Below are 27,382 nucleotides of genomic sequence, written 5' to 3' on the forward strand. Positions count from 1 at the left end.
TATTCACCCTGCGGATAAGGGGGTGCTATAGTGGTTCAAAATATTCAAGATTACAAGGATGAAATTTGTCCTCAATTTAGCAATCTCCTGGTCTATAAGAAACTGGATGGTGACCCTACTGCTACATTCTCTACAGAGTTATTGAGAATATTACAAGAAGCAGTTGATAACAGCATTATTATTGAGCAGGTTAAATTGGCTCTTTTTGAGATGCATCCAAAAGTGTTGGTTTGCTATAGTTTGCCGAAACTACACACGAATAGTGTCAGACCACCTGGCAGACCTATTGTGTCTGCTAGGGTGTCACTATATTATAAGATCGACAAATATCTGGAGTTTTATTTGCCGGCTCCAGTACAACAGAAATCCACTTATCTTAAAGATACAGCTTCCTTTTTGGAAGAATTGCATGCACATGGTCAAGTTTCCCCTGGTACAGCTGATGTCATAAGCCTTTAAACCAACATCCCCCATTATAGAGGGATCCAGGCAGGTGTGATTTTGATTAAGGACAACCCGACCTACATTGGCCCCAACATATAATTTTTCCTGACCCTTCTTCGTCTGGTTCTAGAGAGGAACTTTTTCATCTTTGATAAATCTAATTTTTTACAAACATTAGGGTGTGGCAGTCGCACGACATACGCAAATGCATTCATGGTCGGCATTAAGGGAAATCTTTTTTTCAACGGTGAACAAAATCGATCTTTTCACTAAATTTATTGATGATATTTTCTTTCTATGGCGTGGGTCCAAGGAGAACCTGATGGACATGATGGAGATATAAATAACTCTGAAGCAAATATCAAGTTTACTTTTAATATACAGGCTGAAAAAATTAAATTCTTGGAGGTGGAAGTTTCTATCTCTCAAGGTCAGTTCTTAACAACTATATACAGCATACCATCTGAATGTAACAGCTTGTATCATATTCTAATCATCATTCTGTGTCCCTGAAAAAGGGATTAACATATTCTCAATTCCTGCGGGTACAACGGATATGTAGTGACCCGAAAATAGACAAATGTATCTTATGGAAATTAAGTTCCTGGAAAAGGGTATGCTAAAAAACTTCTGTATAATGCCAGGACTAATGCATTGGGACAGCCGAAACAAGGGATTCGTAAGTCAACAGATAATGCTGATGATGCCATCATCTGGATTAACAACTATTCTACAGAAATTATTTTAATAACTTCAATGGCCTAACAAATCTAGCCGGTGATTAAGTGTGATCCCAATTTTCATAACGCTGCTTGCTCCCTTGTTATATGAGGGGACATAATTTGAGAGACATGCTTGTGCAAACAGAAGTATCAGATTTTGTGTCACCCGGACCTGGTCATTTTATGACTAGGAGACCAGGAAACTATAAATGTATTGGCTGCGCTACTTGTAACCATTTACTTACCCAAAATTATATAGTACATCCACACTTGGTCCACAAATTTAAGATTAAACAAGTATTAACGTGCACAAGCAAGTATGTTGTGTACTGTATCATCTGCCCTTGTAGTATGTATTTTATAGGCAAAATGATTTGTCAATTTAAGGAGCGGATGGCTCAACACAGAAGTGCCATCAAACTTGCTTTAGAAGGTAAAGTGGTAGACCAACCTGTGGCCAAGCACTTCTTGGCATGTAAGCACAATCTGTCTAGTCTCCGGTATCTTATGATTGACCCAGCTGCAGATAACAGATGGGGGTGTGGGGGGAGGTGTGACAGAGGCAGGATTGTTCTGCAAAATGAGGTACGGTGGATCCATCATTTGAAAACTATGGCTATATGGATTAAATGAATATCTGAATTATAACTGCTTCTTCTGAGTAACATATAAAGACATGCATTATATATCATAATATGTTGGATGATACTATTTGACTGTATTCCACTGCATTGATACAATATACTGTATCATCCTCTTACTGCAGTCCACAGGGAATGATATGTTGAGTGTGCTGTTTCCATCCTGAGATCCAGCCGGCACTCAGAAAAAATAATAATAACAACAGGCCTCTGTGCCCAAGCGAGTAGACCATACACCAATTTCAAAGAAATGATGGCACTCCGGAGGCAGAAATAACAGTGCAAAAAAGGATGTTATTAAGGAAGCTAAGCTTTCAGGGTTTGATCCCCTTCTTCCTGGCTGTAGGATTGAGCTCTGAAGAAGGGGGTCAAACCCCGAAAGCTTAGCTTTATTAATACACATCCTTTTTTGCACTGGTGTTTCTGCCTTCGGAGTGCCACCATGAGTTTTTCAGTACTTTAAGATCTTTATCTTGTTGGATCATAGGCCACAGACTAGTAGAAATTGTCTTGATGTTAGAGTCTGCAGTGGTATAGCCTCTTACCCAGTGAATCTTCTCCTTCGTTGTGTCTGAGCTTGCATGATCTCTTTTCTTTAGAGTGTCCTCCCTTGAGATTTAATCCAGTTTGGCCAGGGATTGATCAATGATCTCTTGTTTATATCCTCTGGCTAAGAATTTTTCACTCATAATCTTCAGATTATCTGGTAGTCTCTCATTTTGGCTTGTAATACTTTTACCTCATAGGAGTTGCGATTTCTACTAGTCTGTGGCCTATGATCCAATAAGATAAAGATCTTAAAGTGCTGAAAAACTCAATAATTATGCCCTGCTACACGAGAGGCAGAAATATAAGAGACATGCTCATGAGGACCGACATCACCAAAAGAACTACAACAGAAAAAACACAAGACCTGGAGGATGCTACCGATGCATCGGATGCACAACGTGCCAATATATGACACCTATAAACCCCCTGAGCAACAGAGGAGGATTTGGGCGCTAATTGACCACACTGATGTATAGATAAAGAAAAAATATAAATATATATATAAAATTCAATAATATATAAAGCTGCAGTTCTCAACAAAATGCACTAGTGTCAGTGCAGATAGAATTGTATACACCCACACGTCAGATTTCTAGAACACTGACTGTGGAAATATACAAAAGCAAATACATGATTCCAAAAAGGAATAGGAGACTGCGCTATTTTAATAATGTAACCTCTCCCGTGCCATGGATGAGTTCACATGATCAGAAACAATGGAGACTGTTGTATTTAAAAGCAAAATAGTTTGCAATTTATTATATAGACATTAAATATAGACAATATATCTAAATAGGCGGCCATCTACAGCAGTATATGTACTAGTACATTGTATCAATATGTGTACAAAAACACATCAGAAAAAATACATTATAAAAAAATATTAAAAAACAATGTAAACACTTTGAATAATAGATATTAGAAAGAGCCATGTGACTTCCAGCAATTATTTGTATAATCCACACTGAATGTTTTATAATTCAAGAGAGCTGGCTTTAGCCCGCTAATTGCAGAAGAGAGTCAAATGGCCACAAACAATAAATGTTTAAGGAGGAAATATTCCCTCACCAAAGGCAAGTCACTTTTTAGGGTTTTGTAATTAATTGCGTGCGTTTAGCACATTATCTCACCCCTGGTGATCCGATGGTGGTACTACGTGGAGTGTCCCGCTGGGAGGAGATGGTCGGGAGAGCAGCGTGTTGGTCCGTACAATGGAAGCGGCAGGCGGGTCTCTCACTCCCGCTGCTGCTGGCTGAGGGACAGATGCTGAAGGTCCTGAGACAAATGAGCAAGTATCAAGATGTGGTTTTTAGAGCCGCCGAAAAACGCAGCAGTCTTGTTATACAAGATTTAACGGCCTACATAAAGGAATGCGAACGGCAATTGAGTGACACTGATGTCTATGAGAAACTCAGTAAAGATCCGACCAACGTATACAAAAAAGCACTTGATGTACGTCTGACGAGAGCATTAAGACAAGTACACATCACTGAACAACTGCAGAAAGCACGTACCCAAGAAAATCCCACTGTACCAATATTCTTCACCTTTCCCAAGATCCATAAGAGCATGCATAACCCCCCCGGGCACCCGATAATTTCTGCGCAGAACTCAATATTTCAACCCATATCACAGTTTTTGGACGGTATACTTCATCCCCTCATCTGCAAACAGTCCACGTATATTAAGGATGCAACTGACTTTTTAAACACCCTGAAACAAATTCTTGAGATGCCAGATGATGCCCTACTCTGTGTAATGGATGTAAATAGCCTCTACACAAGCATCCCCCATGATGAAGGCTTGAGGGCTATGGAAGACTTTCTCACTGACAACCACATGCTTGCACTTGACCTGGAACTCTTCCTTGACTTGCTACGGATGACACTTACAAAAAATTACTTCCTTTTTAACGGTTGCTATAATAAACAACTTGCCGTATGCTCTATGGGGAGCAATGTGTCGCCGTCTTTTGTGAACATCTTTATGTTCAAGGAAGAAAGATTGATGTTCCTGGAGAATCAACTGGCAGAGGGTAAAATCCTGAAACTGACTCGCTACATAGACGACCTATTTATGGTATGGAGAGGCAGTGAGGAGGAGTTTGAGAACCTCATGGCAGAGGTCAATGGGAGACAATCCCCAATCAAGTTCACCTACCAACACTCTAGGCATGAAATCAGTTACCTAGATGTCAGTGTAAGCATAAGCGATGGGAAAATCGAGACAAGCTTATATACCAAGCCAACCGATAAAAATAACATTCTGAAAGCTAACAGCTTCCATCCCATGCGAGAATTGTCAGTGATGCAGATAAGTTACCGGACACCCTTGACATTATGGTCAACAAATTCGTCCAAAGGGGCTATGATAAAAAGGCCTTATTAAGACAGAAGGATGAAATTATAGAGATTCCTATATTGGTATCAAAAAAGAGTTCAACAGATGACGATCACAAAACTATGCATGTCCTTCCGTTTGTATCTAAATACAATACTGCCAGCTATGTATTGCCAAGAGCATCAAGAGCCCTGTGGCCGATTGTGAAAACCAATGAGAGCCTGCCCTCTCTAAAGGATAAGACCCCCCTCATATGCCATACTCGGGGGAGGAACCTAGGAGACATTTTGGTACACAATGATATAACCGGCTTCACGACCAACATAGGAGCAAACACAAAGAATTTTTTGAAAAAAGCCAATGGCTGTTACAAATGTATAAATTGCACAACCTGCCAACACATGATAACGGGTCCCAGATTCGCCCATCCTGGTGATGGTAGAACATTTCCCATCAGACATGTAGTGACGTGCACCACTACACATGTGGTGTATGTTATACAATGTCCATGCAAGGTACTATATGTTGGTAAGACGGTGAGATCCCTCAGGACCAGAATGGCCTTACATAGGTCAGCGATTGGAAAAGCTCTGGCTGGAAAAGATAGCGACCAACCGGTTGCGAAGCACTTCGCACAGAAATCGCATAAACTGACCGACCTAAAGCATATGATCTTGGAACATATACCGGAGACCTTGAGAAGGGGTGAGAGAGATGGAGCTCTGCTCAGGAGAGAAGCTGTCTGGATCCACTGCCTGAACACCATCAAACCCCATGGCCTCAATGAAAAACTTTCTCTCAATGTTTTCCTTTAATGAGATAACATAACTCTTTTCAATGAACCAGATTTGTTGAGTCCTTTGCCCCAGTGACTACACCAGAATGAGCGGGTCCCCTCGGTTTTCCACAGTCCCCAGTCTTGCTAGATACAAAATTTGCTAATATTGGGCCTAAGTGGGCCGATCTTGGTGTGCTTTGTTTTCTTCTTTCATCTTTCTTGCTATCCTTTGTATTTCCATTTGAGTGTTCAATTACATGTCTTAAATATTCCAAGTCTACGGACTAACGTAAGGGCTCTAATAGGCCAATCGCAGTGTGCTTTGTTTTCTCTTAAACTTTCTCGCTACCTGTCTGGTGCCTAGTACTGCCGTATATACCGTCTGGTGCCTAGTACTGCCGTATCTACCGTCTGGTGCCTAGTGCTGCCGTATCTACCTGTCTGGTGCCTAGTACTGCCGTATAAACCGTCTGGTGCCTAGTACTGCCGTATCTACCGTCTGGTGCCTAGTGCTGCCGTATCTACCTGTCTGTTGCCTAGTACTGCCATATCTACCGTCTGGTGCCTAGTACTGCCGTATCTACCGTCTGGTGCCTAGTACTGCCGTATCTACCGTCTGGTGCCTAGTACTGCCGTATCTACCTGTCTGGTGCCAAGTACTGCCGTATCTGCCTGTCTGGTGCCTAGTACTGCTGTACAGTATTTACCATCTGGTGCCTAGTACTGCCATATCTCATTCTCAATATATACTACCTGTCTGCTGGTGCCTAGTAGTGCCGTATCAGTCCAGGGGTGCCTCCATGTGTGCTGTATAATTATATGGGTGCCCCATGTGTCCTGTATCAGTCCAGGGGTGCCCCCATCTGTCCTGTATCAGACCAGGGGAGCTGCTCTTTTTTAATGAAAAGAAAAAAAAGTGTTTTTATTTTTACTGCAAGGGCTATTAAATGTGCTGTATCAGTCCAGGGGTGAGCCAAGAGTGCTGTATAATTCAAGGGGTGTTTCTAAGTCTGCCGTATAATTCCAGGAATGTTGCCATGTCTGCTGCCATGTGTGCCGCCATCTGTGCCGTATCAGTCCAGGGTGCCGCCATCTGTGCCGTATAATTCCATGTGTGCTGTATCAGGTCAGGGGTGCCCGCATGTGTGATGCATAATTCCTGGGGTGAGCCAAGTGTTTCATATTATTTATTTATTAGCAGTTTCTTATATAGCGCACACAGATTCCGCAGCGCTTTACAGAGAATATTTGACCATTCAAATCAGTCCCTGCTCCAGTGGAGCTTACAATCTATATTCCCTACCACATGTACATGTACACACAGACATTATAGGGTTAATTTTTTGGGAGACAATTAACCTACCAGTATATTTTTGGATTGTGGGAGGAAACCGGAGTACCCGGAGGAAACCCACGCAAGTACGGGGAGAATATACAAACTCCGCACAGTTAGGGCCATGGTGGGTATTGAACCCATGACCTCAGTGCTGTGAGGCAGTAATGCTAACCATTACACCATATGTCCTGTCCGTCATATAATTCATGGGTTTCTGCCAAGTCTTCTGTATAATTCATGGGGTGCTGCTAAGTGTGCTGTATCAGTCCTGGGGTGATGCTATGTGTGTCGTATCAGTCCAGGGGTGCCTGCATGTGTGTGGTGTAATTCCATGGGTGCCCCATGTGTCCCGTATAAGTCCAAAGGTGTACGCATGTGTGCCGTATCATTCCAGGGGTGAGCCAAGTCTGCCGTATAATTCATGGGGTGCTGCCAAGTGTGCTGTATTAGTCCAGGGGTGATGCTAAGATTCCGTATCAGTCCAGCGGTGATGCTAATTGTTCTGTATCAGTCCAGGGGTGATCCTAAGTGTTCAGTATCAGTCATGGGGTGATGCTAAGTGTGCCGTATCAGTCTAGTGTTTGTGCCGCACACTTGTGTGGCTTAGCATAGTTATCCAGCTACCTTGGTGCAACCTTTTGGCCTAAAAATAATATTGTGAGGAGTGAGGTGTACAGAATAGACTGGAAATGAGTGGAAATGCATGTTATTGAGGTTAATAATAGCGTAGGAGCAAAAAAAAAAGTGACTTTTTATGCTTTAAAAAAAAAAAAAAATCAGAACTCAAAACTCAAAACCCAAAACGTTTAGGGGTGTTTTGGCAAAACCCATTAGAACCCAAAACCTGAAGATAATCAGAACCCAAAACGCAGAAAAGTGGCAGGTGCACATCCCTAGTTTTGACTTACATTTATATCTTCCAAATCTAAGAAGTTTAATATAACTCCATTTCGTTTCCAGATAATGGGAGGATGTAGTGTTCCATGTATTGCACAAGTTAGCACGGTACTTAATCCTACAGTTACAGTTGTCATGCTAACTTCCTTATCCTGGTCAAGAGTGAGTTCAGCAACTTCTGAAAAAGAAAACAAAGGGACAAAATATAAAGTAATGGTAGTCTAAAATGGCTTGTATTGCCTGTGAAACAACCTCTATGTTAATGTACACACCACACACACTAACTGGTATGTCAACAAATGTTATTCTGTTTTATTTTTGTAATGAACCATGATTGTGACATTTTAAAGTGCATAAATGTTTTGTCTTCCCTCCTCACCTCCTCATCCTATTCATTTATGTATTTTTTTTTTATTATTTTAATGATTGTCAGAACAATGCATCCTGAAGTCCTATGGCTATTTTTCACTGTACTGATACTGTCTTATAATTTTTTAGATCAACCCATGTCATAATTTTTTAGATCAACCACTGATGAAACACGTTGGGTTCTTTGCTACTGTGAACGTATTCCATCTATTCTTACAAGTGTTGAGCATATCGTAACAGAGGATCTGTCATAAGTGAAATTGTATCAACTTTTATGAACTAAAGACTTTTTATGAAAATAAGCATTCGCAAAGATTTTTAGACTTTTTATTGTTAATGACCCTATAAGGTTATATTGAATAAGGATTCACACCATTGGGCACCATTTCACCCATGTTGATATATATATATATATATATATATATATATATATATATATATATATATATATATCCTGACGAAAGTTTATAATAAAACTGAAACGTTGATATTAGTTACGGTGTTTCTGGCCTGAAATATTTCTTCAAAGACCCAAGAGTGCTGCCTCTTCACATCACTATCTACCCTCCTCCTGGATTGGAGTAATTGAGGAAGGCACCAGGGCAACTACAAGTAAGAAGGGATTGAGTGCCGGTTCCAACCAACCTCTCTCTCTCTCTCTCTCTCTCTCTCTCTCTCTCTATATATATATATATATATATATATATACACACAAGCAAGGCAAAAGCGTCACTCGGAGACCTCAGGGTGCTCGTACCCTGAGGACGAGCCTGCGTCTCGAAACGCTGGTGTCGGTTACCCCCCTTATGCAATAAAGCATTGAATTTTCTTCAAAAGTCTCCGTGTGACGCCTTTGCCTTGCTTGCATCTCTGGACCTTTTAAAGTTAACCGGTGGAGTGCCGGACCTTGCCATTTTCATATTTATATATATATATATATATATATATATATATATATATATATATATATATATATATATTTATATATATTTATATACTTTATTTATATACTTTATATGCATCTTGAATTCAGCTATTTCTTTATTTAAAGCAAATAGTTGTTATAATAATCCAGAATTGCGCTGCTTAAATGACATGTAAATTCACACTTTTACATCATCTTGATAACATATTTCTTTTTCGTCTTTTAATGATGTCTAGGGGTTTATTTTTTGCTAAATGAATGTTCGGGCAGTATCCTCGCTGTTTCATAAAAATAATAATAATAATAATCACATTTTGTAAGGTGTTACATGTGGTGGTGATTTATCACAGGCATCTTCTTCCTAGTGTCATACACACACTGACATTAGCAATCATAATTTAACAATAAGACATCTATAATTGAGGTAATTTGAGAGCGCAAGTACAATGAGTACATACAGATAGAAGCAAATGCATTGTGAATGCTCTAGATCTAATTTACTCTGCAGAAACACTTTACATTATGATTCTCATAACTTTTTTTGTGATTTATGTTATTTTAGATATACTGTATGCATTTCAACGGATAGTGGGGGTGGTTCAGGTTGGCTTGCATTTGTATAAATTCGGACTGGGGACCGATGTTGAGGGTCTATGCATGCGTATGGGTGAAAATATGTCTTCGGCGAGTATCACATCTGAGGCAAATAAAAGTCAGTCTAGACTGACTTTTATTTGCGAACAGGAATCAAAATTAATTTGATGATCAGCGACCATCAAATGATTTTTCACCTGTATGACAGCATGCAAATAGATGTGTAAGCGCACACATCCATTTGCATGAAACCGTAGGCATTCGATCAGTTAATTTGTAGCATCATTTTTGTTAAAGGAAAATACAGTGGGGGAAATTTAATAAGAAAAATTTGTGAATTTTTTTTGGGGGGCGTATACTTATTTTTGCCGAATTTTCGTATTCAGATTGATGGGACATTTGTATTTGTATTTACAAATATAAATGATTACACCATCGATACAATACAACAGAAATCACCATTCAAAAGAATGGTGGTTCCTGATTTACTAATTGGCCGTATTAAAAATACAGCCGCTTATTAGCATAAAATGCCCGCGAATGGACGGCCAAATACGGGAGGATAATACACTTTATTTTCCTGTCGTATGTGGCAGAAGCCTGCACGGATCAGTCAGATCCGTGCAGGCTTCAGTGTGTAAAAAATAGAAAAATAAATCAATTAAAAAAACAGTGTGGGGTCCCCCCCACAGCCGCAACCAGCACCAGGCTGAAAGAGCTAGGGCTGGTAATAAAAAATCAGGAAACCAATCAAATAGGGGTTCCTCGATTTTTTTTTTTTAAACCAGCCCCAGGCTCCAGCTCCGGGGCTGGTTCCCAAAATACGGGGGACAAAATGAGTAGGGGTCCCCCCATATTTTAAGAACCAGCCCCAGGCCAAACCAGCCAGCAGGGTAATGCCACAGCCGGGGGGGAGACTTTTTATACAAGTCCCCCTGGCCAAAGCATTCATCCCTACTGACCAGTCAGCCTGGCCAGGGGCCCTGGGGGAGTGGGGACCCCCCTCCAGGACTTACCTGACCAGGCTGAAGCCCGGTGGTGGCCACCGGGTTGATACAGTGTAAAAAAATAGAATAAACTATTGTCTATGAGTTCCAGCAAGCCTCCCCCGCAAGCTGGGTCCCAGCATGCAGGGCATTAAAGTGCCCGCTGGCACTTGTAGTTCCACAATATGAAAAATAGTCAAATAAACACACTGACACATAAGAAAATGAAATCTTTATTACATCCAAAGCCCACACATACTGATATTGATCCCGTCGGTAGGTCCCTGGGTCCGGGGTCCGGTGCTCCTGGGTCCGGTGCTCCAGGGCTGTAGAGCCCAGGGTCCGGGGCCTTGGTCCTGAGTCCGGGGTTTTTCCGGCATCCGGGGCTCCAGGGCTGAAGATAAATAAAGATGTAGGTGCCCCCCCCCCCCCCCATGGCGCCTAGATATAAAAAGGAGAAGGAGTACAAACCTGTAATAAGGGGAGCGATATATATATATATAGCAAATATATGGTGCAATACCACTTTATTTTAAAACACACACATATAAAAACATGTGTGTGTTTTAAAATAAAGTGGTATTGCACCATATATTTGCACTTTATCTTTTGGGTATCTACTGGAGTTGAAAGCTTGGAATTTCCACTGATATCAGCGGGAAGGAAGAAGATCATACTGTGTGTCTATTAATTGGAGAAGAGGAGACTAGGGAGGCCAGTCCCGGGCCAATTTTTCAATCCCAGGATTCGGGATTGAAAAACGGTCAATCCCGGGATTCCCGGGATCAGCCTCCTGATATGCCCAATAATTTATAAATGACCTCTAAGCATAGAGGCCAGATGCGGTGTCCGGCTAATCAGTGTGTGGCTACGCAGCGTGATGTGATCTCTCAAATCCCGGCCAAAAATGCCCTAAATCCTGGGATCCCGCCAATCCCGATATCCCGGTGCGGTATCTCTTTGTGATTATTCACTTTACCTTCTGAACACGGAGAAGAGGATCATTCCCCTTGTTACAGGGTTGTACTCCTTCTCCTTTTTATATCTAGGTGCCATCGGGGAGGGGGGACCTACATCTGTATTTATCTGCTTTGTACCTTTCTGTGGTGTAGGGTCACCACTGTTGGGTGTACCCACCGGAGGCTACCTGGCGCTTCTATTAGCCAATCCACTCTCTTTGATTTGTCCAGGGCTGAAGAATCCTGGGGTCCTGGAATAAATCCAGAGTGGTACCTGTGGAAGGAAATCCAACTCACCAAGCTCCTCCGGCGAAGATCTGTCCTTTTCGTTCCAAAGTATTCCAGGTCTTCAGAAAATAAGAAGCGCAGGCTATTCCGGCCGGTACCCGAGACGGACTGAGGAGAGACGCAGAGATGTTTCATCTTCCGCGACTCTCCTCCGAATGATTCTATTGGCCGACTAGGACCCCGGACTCTACAGCCCTGGAGCCCAGGACCCAGAAGCACCGGACCTACCGACGGGATCAAGATAGTTCAGTATCAGTATGTGTGGGCTTTGGATGTAATAAAGCTTTATTTTTCTTGTGTGTCAGTGGGTTTATTTGACTATTTTTCATACTGTGGAACTACAAGTGCCAGCGGGCCCTTTAATGCCCCGCATGCTAGGACTTGTGGTTCTCCAAGTCCCAGCTTGCGGGGGAGGCTTGCTGGGACTCAAAGTTCCACAGTATTAAACAATAGTTTATTCTATTTTTTTTACACTGAATCGGCCTGGTGGCCACCGCTCCAGGGCCCCCGGGACAGTACCAGGCTTCAGCCTGGTCAGGTAAGTCCTGGAGGGGGGGCCTTTATTGGGGGCTCCCTACTCCCCCAGGGCCCCTGGCCAGGCTGACTGGTTGGTAGGGATGAATGCTTTGGCTGGGGGGACTTGTATAAAAAGTCTCCCCCCGGCTGTGGCGTTACCCTGCTGGCTGGTTTGGCTTGGGGCTGGTTCTTAAAATACTGGGGACCCCTACTCATTTTGTCCCCCGTATTTTTGGAACCAGCCCCAGACCTGGAGCCTGGGACAGGTTTTAAAAAATTGGGGAACCCCATTTGGTTGGTTTCCTGATTTTTTTAATACCAGCCCAGACTCTTTCAGCCTGGTACTGGTTACGTGGGGGGGGGGGGGGGGGGGGGGACACCACGCCGGTTTATTTATTTATTTTTTACACAATGAAGCCTGCACAGATCTGACTGATCCGTGCAGACTGCCTGTATGAATTCGTATTAGCGGCCGTATATACGGCCGCTAATATGAATGGCTATGCCATCGGAGGGTTACAAAGCAGTCATATTTGACTGCTTTGTAAATTCCCCTCCAGAACACAACTTTGCATACGTAGTCATTCGTATTAAGAATACAAATACAAAATTTTGTATTTTCCCCCAGTATGTTTCATATAGAATAAAAAAAGTCAGAATAGAGTGCTCCCACTTTGGAAATAAAATCCACGGCTTCACCGTAATTTCCTTATCTTGATTGTCGTAGGAATATCATGCAGGCCTCCTCAGGAAGTGCCATGTTTCCAAAGGAAGTCACTTGAGCCTCTTGAGCTGTTATATCTCCAGGTGTCAATGACTGGCACAATGTTACCCACAAGTCCACCAACACACTACTGCTTATACTAGCCTTACTCAGAGTGTGTGCTTCATATCCCAATATCAGGGTTTATATATTCTTCATTCTCAACTTCTCCCCCCTCCCCATGGGGTGTTTTTTTTATAGTACATATTCACATGCATATCCAAGGTATTACATGCAAGTAGGAACAATAAAGTGTTATTTTAAAAAATATATATACAAATAAATTTAAAGGAAAAACAGTAATTTGGAAAGTCATCATGTGTTCCACTTCCTCTGAAAAAAATGGATGTCCAATCCACCACATATATTCTCTCTCTATCTGGAGACATTAGAGCACACCCGATCAGAGGTCGTCATGTGTCTCAATTCCTGCTATCCAGAAGTGTAGCCTACATTCCACCACCGAGAAACGTGTCCCTCAACACTCCCTGGAAGTAGCCATGCGTTCCACCATCAGTTTTATTGATATACTGTATGCTGCATTCCACTACTAAATAATATTGTTTCAATAATAATATCCCTAGCTTTAAATATGTCTATATCTGCACTTCTTTATAAATATACGGTACTTGTGTAATAACTGGGTGCCCGATTTTGAGATCGGGTCTGAAAAATTGCATTGCATCCAACCAAATCGCATGCGATGCGATGCGATCGACGCAATTTTCCATAGGATTCAATGTTAAAATGGTCCTGGTCATTTCCCCACTATCCAAATGGCCATAGAGTTGATTTTATATAGCGCGGCGAGCTCAGCGAGCCATCGAGCCCGAAGCGCGGTGAGCGGACGCGGTAGACATTTTAAGTAATCTGCGTCCCCTCGCGGGTTTGGCCACGTTTCAGGCTCGGTGGCTCGCTACGCTCGCCACGCTATATAAAATCAACTCTATGCCCACTTGGAAAGTGGGGAAATGAACAGGACCATTTTAGCATTGAATCCTATCAAAAATCGCGTTGCATCGCATCTGATTGTATGCCTTAAGTTAAGGCATACAATCAAATAATCGGGCGCCCAGATATTACTCAAGTACCAAATATACTACTACATATGGTATAAATTGATAAAATTTGAGTAAATTTAGAATATGAGTGACCGGTCAGTCATCTTCACATTCAGGTTATTCCCAATATTATATGTTAATATATATGTTAACATGTTAAAAGGTAATTACATCATAAACACATATATTAAATGAATGTTAATAAATATGAATAAAAAAGTTTTCATAAAAAACACTTAATTTCACATCGTTATTCAGCCCGGATGGTTCAACATCATAAATAAATTGAATAAATCAACAATATACAGTATTTTATATCTTAATAAAAAAAGGCTGTTTACATTATACTCTATGAACCTAATTCAGATCCGCTTGCTGGGCTGTGAATTTGCAGCCCGAGCGATTATCGCTGGGTTTGTTCACAGGGGGAAACAGCACATGCGAACTGCATACTGTTCAAAGAAAGTCAGCACCGTTCGCAAGGTTATAAAAAGCCAGCAGCCATTTGTGGGCGGCATGCCAGCATTTTCTGGGAGTGCCCCAGAAAACGCTGGTGGCGTCTGGCCATCAGGACGGAGATTCACAAATATTAGCAGCGGTCTCCATCTCCTACGGCCAACGCAGCGCCTAGTAAGTCTAAACTTACTTGATGACTGCGAACAGGGGGATATCGAGTTGATGGTGTGATTGCAAATGGAATTTTCCCGGTATGCATGGCTGCAAACGTAAGGGATACACTATGGCAGGCAGTGTTTACCTGATCACTGGGCTAGGAAGAATTGCAGGCCAGCCATCAGGTCTGAATCAGGCCATATATCTGTCCTGAACAGTGCTTAAAGTGGTCATGGAGAGGTGGTGGAACTCTCCTTCCCTGCCAAACAGAGCTCCATCTTGAAGATCCAAGAAAATGTACAGAAATCCAATAAAAAGTTACTAGGTACCATCAATCATGGAAACCATATACTGTATAAAGGTCTCCAAAGGCTCTTATCAATTTTCTTTCACTGCTGGCCAAAAGATATCATGCCCACACACAGAATGATTATATAAATGATCAGATGGTGGATGGGTCGTTTAACATCTGCAAACTGAATTGAAAAATTACTAAGCACATAGTTCACCATCACTACACACAGGACAATGTGTGCTAAATTGTGCAAAATGGGTCGTTATCTTCATGTCAGTCACCTGGAGTCAGTGGAGGCCTGATGTCATTGTCCTCGGTTGCGGCCAAGGGCGTGCGCTCAGGGCTGGATGCAGGCTGGACAGAAGCATCAGGTCCATTGACTAGTGACGGTGTTCGGGTGTAAGTGTCGGTGCGGAAGTGTTGGTGCCATGGCTCACCAGAGAAGGCTAGTTGAAGAAGCTCCATCTGTATATTACATGTTATGCATTCCTATTTGATATTCTGTTCCATCTTAGTGCATTGTTGCATTCATACATGTTATGCTTTCTTATTTGATATTCTATTCCATCTTAGTGAATTCTTACATTCATACATGTTATGCTTTCCTATTTGATATTCTATTCCATCTTAGTGCATTGTTGCATTTATGTAAAAAGTGTGTAATTGATGTGTTGCCATATCATACTATGCTTGCAAAACATAAAAAATTCTTCCTAGAAATTTGGATTATGTAAAACTAGGTGGCCGTGTGAAAATTTTGTATGGAAATAGAATACGATGAATTTTATAGCAAAGTTGGTGGTTTGTAGTAGGATGAAAGAAGAACCGATTCATTTGTAGCCATTTCAAGTAGCCAAACAAAACTGATTATCGTAAGGGGTGATGCTGAAGTATTCTGAGCAATGCTAGATCAGAATGCTTCAGCAAGATCGCTCACCAGAGAGATTTGTTAGCACAAAGATGTTTCAGCGGTGATAACACTGGCCCTGACCAATTAATATCCAGCATGTGGGGCCATGCATCACTATTGCTATGGCCCCTATACACATAGCTATGTCCAGAAATCGCTACGTATGTAGCGGATGCAGTTACAATGCCAGTGGTCGGAATGCCGGCATTCAAAATCAACTAATATATTTCAAAGTATATTTTTTATCAAAATATGCAGTCAACAATGCCGAACTTTTTTAAACACTATAAACTTTACAGTAATGTATCTTTAAATGTGCATTTTTCTTGTAAAACTGGTGCACTATGAAAGATTATGTTTTTGGAGTGATTTTGTTTTCAGGAGCACAATGTACACATATAGCTTGGGGTAGGAAGATGGATCTCCGATACCATCTACCTGTCCCTCACTGCATGTGTGCATTGTCCACCGGAAAGCAATGACACTGAAATGGTATATATTGCGATAGTTCTGCTGCACTATGATATATGACATTTCAGTGTCATTGCTTTCCGGTGGACAATGCACACAAGCAGCGAGGGACAGGTAGATAGTATTTGGTACCCATCCTCTTACCCCAAACTGTATGTGTGCATTGCGCCCCTGAAAGAGGTGACACTCAACGCCATAGCAGCAGAATGCACCACGTCTAGTGTTTTGAATTGCTGTTGCACTTGGTATATATTGCGATAGTTCTGCTGCACTATGATATATGACAAGTGCAACAGCAATTCAAAACACTAGACGTGGTGCATTCTGCTGCTATGGCGTTGAGTGTCACCTCTTTCAGGGGCGCAATGCACACATACAGTTTGGGGTAAGAAGATGGGTACCAAATACTATCTACCTGTCCCTCGCTGCTTGTGTGCATTGTCCACCTGAAAGCGATGACACTGAAATGCCATATATTATAGTGCAGCCTATCTATCACAATATATACCAAATGCAACAGCAATTCAAAATACAAAGAGATGTGAGGCATTCTGCTGCTATGGCATGTCACCGTTTTTAGAGGCACAATGCACACATACGGCTTGGGGTAGGAAGATGGGTCCCAAAAACCATCAACCTGCGCCATCCAGCATGTGTGCATTGTACATCTGGTAGAGGGGAACCTCAATGCCATAATAGCAGAATGCTGCATATCTGCTGCAAAATATCAGGGCATGCATACATTTGTAAACCAAAAAAATTATATCTTAAAATAAATTTGCTTTTGTTAAATATATGGCCAACATGACCAAACTTTTACAAACTTTACAATAATGTAACTTTAATTAGGAATTTTAAATTTCTGATGCAGTATGATAGACTTTATTAAAATCACCCTACATTTAGACTTTTCTCCTCCACCTCCTGCTGATCCCAGTCTGATATCAATGAGGTATAAATTGCGGAGGGGAGGGTGGATGTGTGGCTGGCTTGGGAAGGGTAGTTGATTGGAGAGGAGATTGGAATTGGGAGACCGCTGAGTGATGGAAGGGTGGGTGGATGGGGATGGGGGTGTGCAGTAACGGGCAGGGTGGTTGTTTTGAAGAGGGGTCTGAGTAGAAAGATGGTAAGTGGAGGCCAGTGATTGTGCATAACCAGAATGGTAGGTGGGTTGATGATGAGTATGGGTACTGGTGGAAGGGTAGGTGGGCTGATGGTTAGTATACTGTAGGTACTGGTGGAATGGTAGGTGGTGGGTGGTGAGCTGTTGGTAAAAGGGACATGATGAGCAGGTGCTTGAGGTTGTGGCCCAAGAATATTCCAATCTGGTGTCACTTGGCCTGTGAGTGTCTTGTACAAAACCTCTGACATCAGGCGCTGGCACTCAAAGTCATCAAATTCATCTGGTTTCCCAAGCAGTTATGAACGTGTCTCCAATAGTACTCGGTCTTCCACAAATTTAGCTTTCCGTGGCTTCCTCCTTACACCATGTTGTGGTGGAGATCTTAATTCCTCGACTGAGGTACCTTGTAGGCCAGGGGTACGGCTGAGGTCTTCAGGTGTCTGTAGTAGGTCTTGTGACTTTAGTGGAAAAAAACCTATTCATTCAATTTAAAAAAATATATATCTTTTTTTTACAGTTCCCTATAAGCGTGGAAGAATGGCAAGCCATAGCAGAGGAATTTGACAGTCGCTGGAATTTTCCAAACTCCATTAATCTGCAGCCTGTTGAGCAGACAAAGAATGGACTGGGATTTGTATTTGTGGCAGATGAGGCCTTTGCACTGCACAAACACATAATGAAGCCCTACTCGCAAAGAGTGCTGAACCACGATAGGTGCATTTTCAACTACTGGCTTTCTAGGGCTTGTCGGGTTATTGAGAATGTATTTGGCATTCTCAGCAACAATTTTAGGATGTTACAACGACCCATCAACATGAGGCTGGAGAAAATTAACTATGCAGTACAAGCATGCTGTATACTGCACAACATGCTCCATTGCATGGCCACCAGCAGAATGCCTTTGCTCCCAGCAAAAAAACAGAAGACCCAAACTAGCCAGTGGAGTTAGTACAGATTTCCACACTGTCAGCTCCTGCATTAACCTTACATGGCATTGCAAGGGCAAAACAGGTCCGGGAAAGCTACAATGCTTTTTACAATGGGAAGGCAGCTGTGGCATGGCAGAAGGAAGCCATCAGATAAACATCATTTTAAAAAAAAGTTATCCCATTGTCCTCCTCCAAATATTGACTTCCCTACTCCGGCTCGGCCATCATGACTAGGGACTCATTTGGTATCTTGCGGTTTTCTTTACGAAGACTGTCCATATATTGGTGAATTTCTTGCTCACCCAGGTCCCCCGAGGCAGCAAAGTAGGTTGGCTTGGAGTACTCCATCAGGTGTTTATAGGCAGCCTCCCTCTTCTGCTTGTTACTATAGTCTGGGGATGACGTCAGCCACAAACACTCTTCTTCCAAGTATAGGCTGATAAAGCCGTATACAAAGTTTCTGCTCTCATTTGACATCTGCAGAAATAAAAAAGACAATGGGAAAAGTTGCATTATTGTTGTTAAATAAAGTGTGTTTTCTAGTTGCATTACTATTGTTAAATAAAGTTTTTTTGTAATTACTGCTGTGAATTTGGTGAAATGTGTTTTTGATAGTATATTGACATGCAGGGTGCCGCAACATGGTGGGCAGTGGGGCAGCATAAGGGTGTGTACATGGGCAAGCATAATGGTGGACAGTGTGTGGCCAGCAGCTTGCAGTGGGTCAAAATAATGGTATGCAGGGTGCTGCAGCATAATGGTGTGCAGTGGGCTGCATAATGGTGTGCACTGGGCCTGCATAATGGTGTGTACATGGTCCTGCATAATGGTGGACAGGGCAGGGAGAGCAGCTTGCAGTAGGTTAAAATAGTGGTATGCAGGGTGCTGCAGCATAACCGTGTGCAGTGGGGAAGCATAATGGTGGGCAGTGGGGCAGCATAATAGTGTGCACATGGGCCACTTAATGGTCATCAGGGCGTGGTCAGCTCCTTGCAATGGGGCAGCATTTCGGGCAATGTGCCAGTATATGGTGGATAGAGCAGAATAATAGGGTAGTTACACAGTAGTTACATAGCATAATAATCATTGGTGGCCAGTGGTGTAGCCTGCCTACCTTTTTCTCTGTTTGGGAGCCCAGTAGCGTGCTTCCACCCTCCTCTTCAGTCATGTGCCCAGTGGATGGAAGAGAAGTGGCCAGGAAATGACCAAAATCTTCAGGAACATCGCAGTTAAAAAAATGAAATGTGCACAAAACAGCCTTCGACCGCACATACAATTCGATAAATATTATGTACAGAACATCAGTACAATGAGACGCGAGATTCGACCAGCATGCCTGCGCATCTCATCGCATGGTACACAAAATGTTTATACATTCATTCTATTTATCGAATAGATGTGGTCGAATGATAGCATACAATTTCTCATAAGTGTATGGGCAGCATTAGGGTTGCAGAGACCTAGGGAGGGTTAGTTGCAGTCGAAAGTAGTATGGTATAAAAAAGAGTCCAAGAGAGGAAAACACATGAGGCGAGTGGGCCCTACTCATGAGAGCTGCTAGTCGATACCTGGCATGTTGCAAATGTTACCAGTTGTACTTTTTAATGAATTGTTGGTACCCAACTACAGTGTTTTACTGATCAGTATGAATTACTGCAAATGTGCAAACAAATATGAACACTGAGCAATCAGTTTGTTGACTTTACGCTGAGACTTTTGAATTGCAGTTCAAATAGATCATGAAGGGTTAAATGAATGAATGACAAGATTTTTTATGCTTAGTAAGACAAATATTGTTCCCTTTATCCAGAGCCTTTACCAACCTTACTTCATGTACAAATTACGAACTGCAAGCTATAGGTAAACCTTATTAGAAGCAGTTGTTGGTTCTAGAGTTGATGTTCTTTTAAAATGACCTATTAGTGCTGAGTTCCCGCATTCACCTCACACTGAACTCTTCATTTAAAAGTATCTAGCAATTTCTCAATACCTAGAGGATACAAGGCCAAAATGAAATAGTTTTATAATGTAACATATTCCATTGGACAAAGGCAACGTATAATTCTCTTAGATGTTAAGAGTAAAAGCCTGAAAACCTTTGGTTTGCCCCTTCCATCAATCTGTATAATGCAATGGCTTCAATGACCTGAATAAAATGGACATAGGGCCTCCTGCATTTATATCAGTACATAGCTCTTCAATGATTTCTTAGATATTATTTACAGTAAAATACACACTTTGAAATAGTATTATAACAATATATGGCATATAATGGATAGTGTACTACACTGGGCTTTGCAAGCATAAAAATATAATTATGTTCACATACTGTACAACTTTAAATGTCCACGATATACCTTACATACTTTGGAGCACCCCATTATCACCCCTTCAGCTGCACTAGAAAAAACAATGAAGGTTCATGAGACCAGGGGCCAGCAGTGTCCCATGGTGGTGGTGGTGGTGGGGGGGGGGGGGGGGGGGGCAGTGTAGAGACCATTTCTGTTCGACACTGTTCTGCTGAGCAGAGCAATGGTGAATATGTGAACAGCATCAGAGACAGAGGGGCTGGGGGCATGGCCAGCAGCTCATATAACCGCAATAGTATTATAAACAGTATTAGAGACAGGGCTGCCATCAGAAATTGTGGGGCCCAGTATTGACATTATAGACACCCCCCCCCCCCTTCCCTTGTTTCTCAAACACCTGGAATGCCTGGTCATCTGCGTCTGCAACACTGGCCGCACTAATCAACCTACAGAATACATTGCTTCAATGGAAATGTGAACTTTATTTATGACTACGTATACTTTATAAACTCCAGACCTGGCCCCCTTTCTGTCTGGGCCCAGGACCAGAGTCCCCGCAGTCTCCCCTGATGGCTGCCCTGATTAGAGAACTGTACTCTAGTTTGTACTTCTATATTATTTGCCTAAGTATTTAATGATATAACGAGGGTGCAGCTGGCTAGTCTGATTAGAAGGAAGGAAAGTGCATCTTTGCTTTCTAAAAAGTCCAGTCACAAACCCCCTATTACAGTGGATCCCAATCTGTGTGCCGTGGCACCCTGGGGTGCCTTGAGGGACTTGCAGGGGTTGGTGGTAAAGGACCAATTCAAGTCTTTTTATGTCCATTATAATAGTCAAAATGTGGACAAATGGAAGGGAATCCTGTCCATTACCTCATAACTGATCCTAAGGGTGAGATCTAAACACAAATTATATAACTTAATATTTGTTTCTGACCTTCTCAATGAGAAACCTTTAGCCGCGAAAACATTTCTGATGCTTTGGGGTGCCGTGATTCAAAAACTTTGGGAAACGCTGCCCTATTACCTTAGGCATTGCAAGGTTACATCTGTTCGGGCTGACTGATAAGATGATGCTTAAACAGGAGGTAAAGAGAATAGGCCTTTGCTGGAATCCATAGTTAATTTATGTGGGAATGTAGTGTGTAATAATAAGTTATACTGTACGTGTGTGTGTTTTCTTTTGCTATTTGTCATGTTGTGGAACTATAAGGCCCAGCAGGCTCTTTAATGCCCTGTATGCTGGGACTTGTGGTTTTCCAAGTCCAAGTATGTGGTGCAGCCTTGCTGGGACTTGTAGTTCCACAACATAACACAATAGTTTTATTTAATCTTAACCATTTATCAGTCTGATGCCCACCCACGCAAGGGGCACTGGGGACAGCCCAGGGCTTCAGCCTGGGCAGGGGTAACTGTGGAGGAGAGACCCCTTTATTGTGATGTCCCTACTCCTCCAGGGTCCCTGTCCAGGCTGACCAGCCATGGGGATGAATGCTTTGGCTGAGGGAACTTGCATAAAAAGCCTGACTGTGGCATTACCCTCAGTAGTGCACGCGGGGGGGGGGGGGGGGGGGGTTCTGAGTACCCAGAAACCCCCCCCCAGGAGTCTAAGGGCACTAGCCTGAAAGCTGAGGGTCCCCATCCAAGCCTGTTAATTGCTCTTCCCAGTCAGATATTTCAGGTTCTTTCTTAGAGTTTTTCTGAGGGTATATTCCAAAAGCTGGGACTCTCCTTCTTTGATGGACCCTAGGAGCTTGTCTCTACTGTTTCCAAAACAAGAGATATCAGCCTTCCAGCAGCTGGTTACTGCTCCAGCTCCACACACCTGGTATGTAGTTTTATATACTCGTTGGCAGATTGTTCTGCCTCCTGAACTCTGATCCCCTAGTCCAGGGCTGGGCAATTGCATCCCAGGATGCTTTGCATTAGTTTCGCTATGTGGCCATGCTGAAACTGAAGCAAGGCATGCTGGGATGTGTAGTTTATCAACATCTGGAGGGCCGCAATTGCCCAGCCCTGCCCTAGTCCCTAATACCATTTGGTAGGTGGGACTCTCTAGTTTTTAATTCCAGTAAAATCTAAGAAATCTATTTTCGGGAACTGGAGATATCTGCAGTCAAGCAAGCTGTCCTCCCACCAGAAAATTATGAATAAGCCCACTCCACTATACACCCCTCCTCTGCGTATTAAACATCCTCTACCACCCTGGAAGTTATGTATCAGGGCCCCTTCATTCAGCCCAATATGCCCTCTTCTCCCACCCCATCTCCCACCATCTGTGCAGTAAAGGGGTAATTAGTGGAAATTACTGATCCAGGCCCTACATTCTGAGCGGTTGATATAATACCCCCTACCACCTGCGGGACATCAAAGCTTCCCCCACCCCTACCGCTGGAGGATAGGTAGGGGCCCCAATACATTGTTATGCCCAGGGGCCTACACTGCTGTTGATGCCCCTGTATGTATATGTATGTGTGTGTATATATATATATATATATATATATATATATATATACACACACAATTTTTTTTTATTTATATACATTTGGTCTATCTATGATAATTTAACTGACCCGGCATATACTGGGTCACCTAAGTGCCCATCTCCAGGCTTTGCTCCGCCCCTCTGGAAACCCCCTTCTGAAAATCCTGCATTTGCCCCTGACCCTGTTGGCTGTTTGGGCCCGGTGCTGGTTTAGAAAATATGGGACTAATATATATACTCATTTTGTCCCTCGTATTTTGGGAACTAGGACTGGCCCTTGAGCCTGGTGCTGGTTTTAAAAATTGTGGGGATCCCATATGATTTTCAACCACTGAATTTCTAAAACCAGGACCAGTTCTTTGAGCCCGCTGCTGGTTATGCTCAGGAGGGGGGACCCCACCCCGTTTTTAACTTTTACATATTTTTTTGGACAGAACCATGCACAGCTGAATTGGGTCTATTTGTTTTGCGATTTTGGTAACATTTTTCAAAAATCGCATCCTATTAAATTTTCGATTTTCGATTTTCGTGGTCAAAAAGTGTGATTTTTACAGCAAATCAGACCCAGACTTACTATTTTGGAAAAACATGCAAATTTGGCAGCCTCACACGACCTAACACGGTGTGAGTTCCGTGAAGAAAAGTGAAGAATGAGTTTGGGCTCATTACCAAATGCGTACGCCCTGTGTTTCATGAAAATGCTGGGCGTATGTATGGTAATCTAGCCGTGACGCACGTGTGAGGGGCTGACAACTGACATAGCCGGATGCCAGCTGCCCGCCCATATCCCTGCTTTCATACGGAAAAATGTCCGAGTGGTCTGGAGCACTTGGTGCTGCCTGAATGCTCATTCGATGGTCGGCAACCAACGGAAAATGGGGGAGGTTCCCACAGATGGGGGAGGTGTTTGCATGAAACATCCACTCGCTGACCATTCGCTCGGCATCTTACCACAGTCGGATGGTGTGAGCGATCCATAGGGTAGGTGGGGCTAAGAACACTCGGTGCCCGTCTGAAATACGCATCCGTCCGATTCAACTAGAATAAGGGCCACTATACATTATCGATATTGTCCATATTTTTAATGATATATCGCCCAGTGTGTACCCAGCTTTAGTCATAAAATGTTGAGTCAAATGACATAGTAGAAGCATATTCTCTGATACTCTTTACCCACATTGTAACATTTTATTACTGTGATGAATATTTATAATTGAATATTGCAACACTGAAACCAGGGCCGACGCAACCCACTCAGCGAGGGATGCAAAGCAGGTAGGTGCTGACCAGTAGAGGCACTTTTCCTGCTCTGCACCCTGCTGCTCCTGCCGGCTGCCACCGCCTGTCACAGGGCATGACAGACAGAGGTGCCGGTAACATGATGCTCTCACCCGCGCCGATGATGTCCTGCACGAAGGTTGGGGGAGGCAGAGCAGAGGAATGTAATCTGCAGAGGAAGGCACTGCAGTACTGCTAGGAGCCACTAGATGCCCCCATGTGATCCCACTGTGTAGAGCTGTGGCCTTATCAGTGGTGAGAGAGACGGCCCGGGACCCTACAGAGAAGGAGCTGCCTGCCTGCCTGACTGACTGAGTGAGTTTGTTTTTATGTCTGTCTATCTGTCTGTCTATATCTATCAATCAGCAAGGATTCCCCCAAACAGCGAGAACCACGGCTAATGCAGTGAACCCGCTGTATTTAGCTGCAAGTCTCGCTGCTTCTGGAGCCGCATACGCCGATTTCCTCTCGCTCAAAAAATGGAGCGAGGGGGAATTGGTGTATGAGGGGGGAGTGCGTTGAATACTGACAGGGTGAGTGGTGACAGTGAGCAGGAAGCCTGATCGCTGTCGCTGCTCGCCCACAGCATTAAATACCCCCTATATCTATCTCTGCCTTCCTGCCTCCCTCTCTCTCTGTCTATACCTGTCTCTGTGTGACTCTCTCTCTCTCCCCCTCTCTCTTTCTCTCTGTCTAAACCTCTCCCTCCCTCTCTCTCTGTCTATACCTGTCTCTGTGTGACTCTCTCTCTCTCCCCCTCTCTCTTTCTCTCTGGGTACTTGTTTCCTATCTGGGCGCCCATCGCGGGCATCGCGTGTACATCGCATGTCATTATAATGACATGCGATGCGACCGACGCGATTACCGCGATTTTACATAGGGACTAATGTTAAATGTCCCAATTGACCCGCGATGACTACGATTTACCATAGGAAACAATGTTAAATGGATCAATTTCCCCAAATTATCATAGGGAACAATGGGAAATGGGGCAAAAACACCCCTGAACATAAAAATGTCCCCCCAAAAGTAGTTGACGCCACCCCGCCATCAACGTGAACCCGAAGCGTGGCGAGCGCAGCGAGCCCGCGAGGGGCGGCGGTACGCGTCCTCCGACCTTTTCATGCCCTACTATCCACTAGGGCGTGGAGTGAGAACAGAATAGTGTGGCGAGCGCAGCGAGCCACCGAGCCCGAAGCGTGGCGAGGGGACGCGGATACCTTCACAGTTATACGCGTCCCCTCGCGGGCTTCCCAGGTGTCCATGGCGACGCGGACACCTGGGAAGCCCGCGAAGGGACGCGTTTACCTGTGAAGGTATCCGCGCCCCCTCGCGGGGCTCGCTGCGCTCGCCACGCTTCGGGCTCGGTGGCTCGCTACGCTCGCCACACTATTCTATTCTCACTCCACGCTCAGTGGATAGTAGGGCATGAAAAGGTCGGAGGACACGTACCGCCGCCCCTCGCGGCCTCGCTGCGCTCGCCACGCTTCGGGTTCACGTTGATGGCGGGGTGGCGTCAACTACTTTTGGGGGGACATTTAAATGTTCAGGGGTGTTTTTGGCCCATTTACTATTGTTCCTATGCTGATTTGGGTAAATTGATCCATTTAACATTGTTTCCTATGGTAAATCGTGGTCATCGCGGGTAAATTGAGGCATTTAACATTGTTCTCTATGGGAAAATCACGGGCATCGCGTCTGGCCCATCGCACCCGATTTTTTATCGGCCGCGATGCCCGCGATGGCCCCGATTTTACCCCCGATGCCCGCGATTAAAATCGTGGGCGCCCAGATAGGAAACAAGTACCCTCTCTGTCTATACCTCTCCCTCTCGCTCGCTCTCTTTCTATACCGGTCTCTGTGTGACTCTCTCTCTCTGTCTACAGTATATCTACCTCTTCCTTCCTGTTTCGCTCTCTCTCTGTCTATACCTGTCTCTGTGTGACTCTGTCTCTCTCTCTGGGGTAGATTTACTATCATGCCCTTAACGTTCGTTATGCTGCTAGTCTCGCTTCACCACTTTTTTGTTCTGAAGCGGACCCCCAGTTCACCCAAATCTATCATACTTTAGGTTTTTGTAATGGAAGTGCGTTATTCCCACTCGACGGGGATACGCTGTCTCCCATAAAGGATGTGCGCTCCTCCCCGGCTGTGTGTTCTGTGCATGCGCCAGATTCCCTGACACGCGATGTGTCACTGGCACTGGGACAGCTTATGCTACAAAAAAGGTTTTGTTAGCGTACCTCTTCCCTGTTTCCTGGCAGAGTAGCGTAGCGCTGTGAAGTAGCAGGTGTCGGGGGTCAGGACAGTGGCAGAATTTGCATTTTTTTTAATGGGCTATGGAAGGGAAGGCGCAACATTTCAGTTTGCAGGGAGGCGCCAGACACCCTAGCACCGGCCCTGACTGAAACGATTTTCTTTATCTATGAACAACTGCTATCTGTACTCTTGTAGTTAAACTAATGGGGAATTGCTGCTAAGTAACTCACTTTGTTTTATTCAATTTCTGCAGTAAATTATTAGGTTACACACAAATAAATTAGTATTAACACATTATCAACTTAATAATAAGGTTAAGAGGACTTTTAGAGGATCCACCAGTATAAGTTTATTTTTAATTCAATATTAGTTTGTCTCTCTTGGAAAACACTATTATTGTGGAGTATGCGGCATAGACTTTGAAAGATTAAGTTCTCCACTTCTGACAAATTGTTAATTTACAATTGCACATTGTATTGTTTGTTTACAAATGGAAATTAATTACTGCGCTGGAAAACAATAGAATCATATAACTCACAGGGCC

At 43.4% G+C, this 27,382-nt stretch overlaps 1 protein-coding gene across 2 annotated transcripts in view; it reads right to left on the reverse strand.

Moving 5' to 3' along the window:
* Positions 1-27,382, reverse strand: part of LOC146074076 (follistatin-related protein 4-like) — a 1,002,356-nt gene that overhangs the window by 163,504 nt on the left and 811,470 nt on the right. For both annotated transcript variants that reach the window (XM_083181806.1, XM_083181805.1), the window contains exon 7: positions 7,719-7,885. In XM_083181806.1, the coding sequence (XP_083037932.1) occupies positions 7,719-7,885 (167 nt within the window). The remainder of the gene's footprint in view (positions 1-7,718; positions 7,886-27,382) is intronic.

The sequence above is a fragment of the Crinia signifera genome, chromosome 4 (assembly GCF_055691185.1).
Source record: "Crinia signifera chromosome 4, ASM5569118v1, whole genome shotgun sequence".
NCBI lineage: Eukaryota > Metazoa > Chordata > Amphibia > Anura > Myobatrachidae > Crinia > Crinia signifera.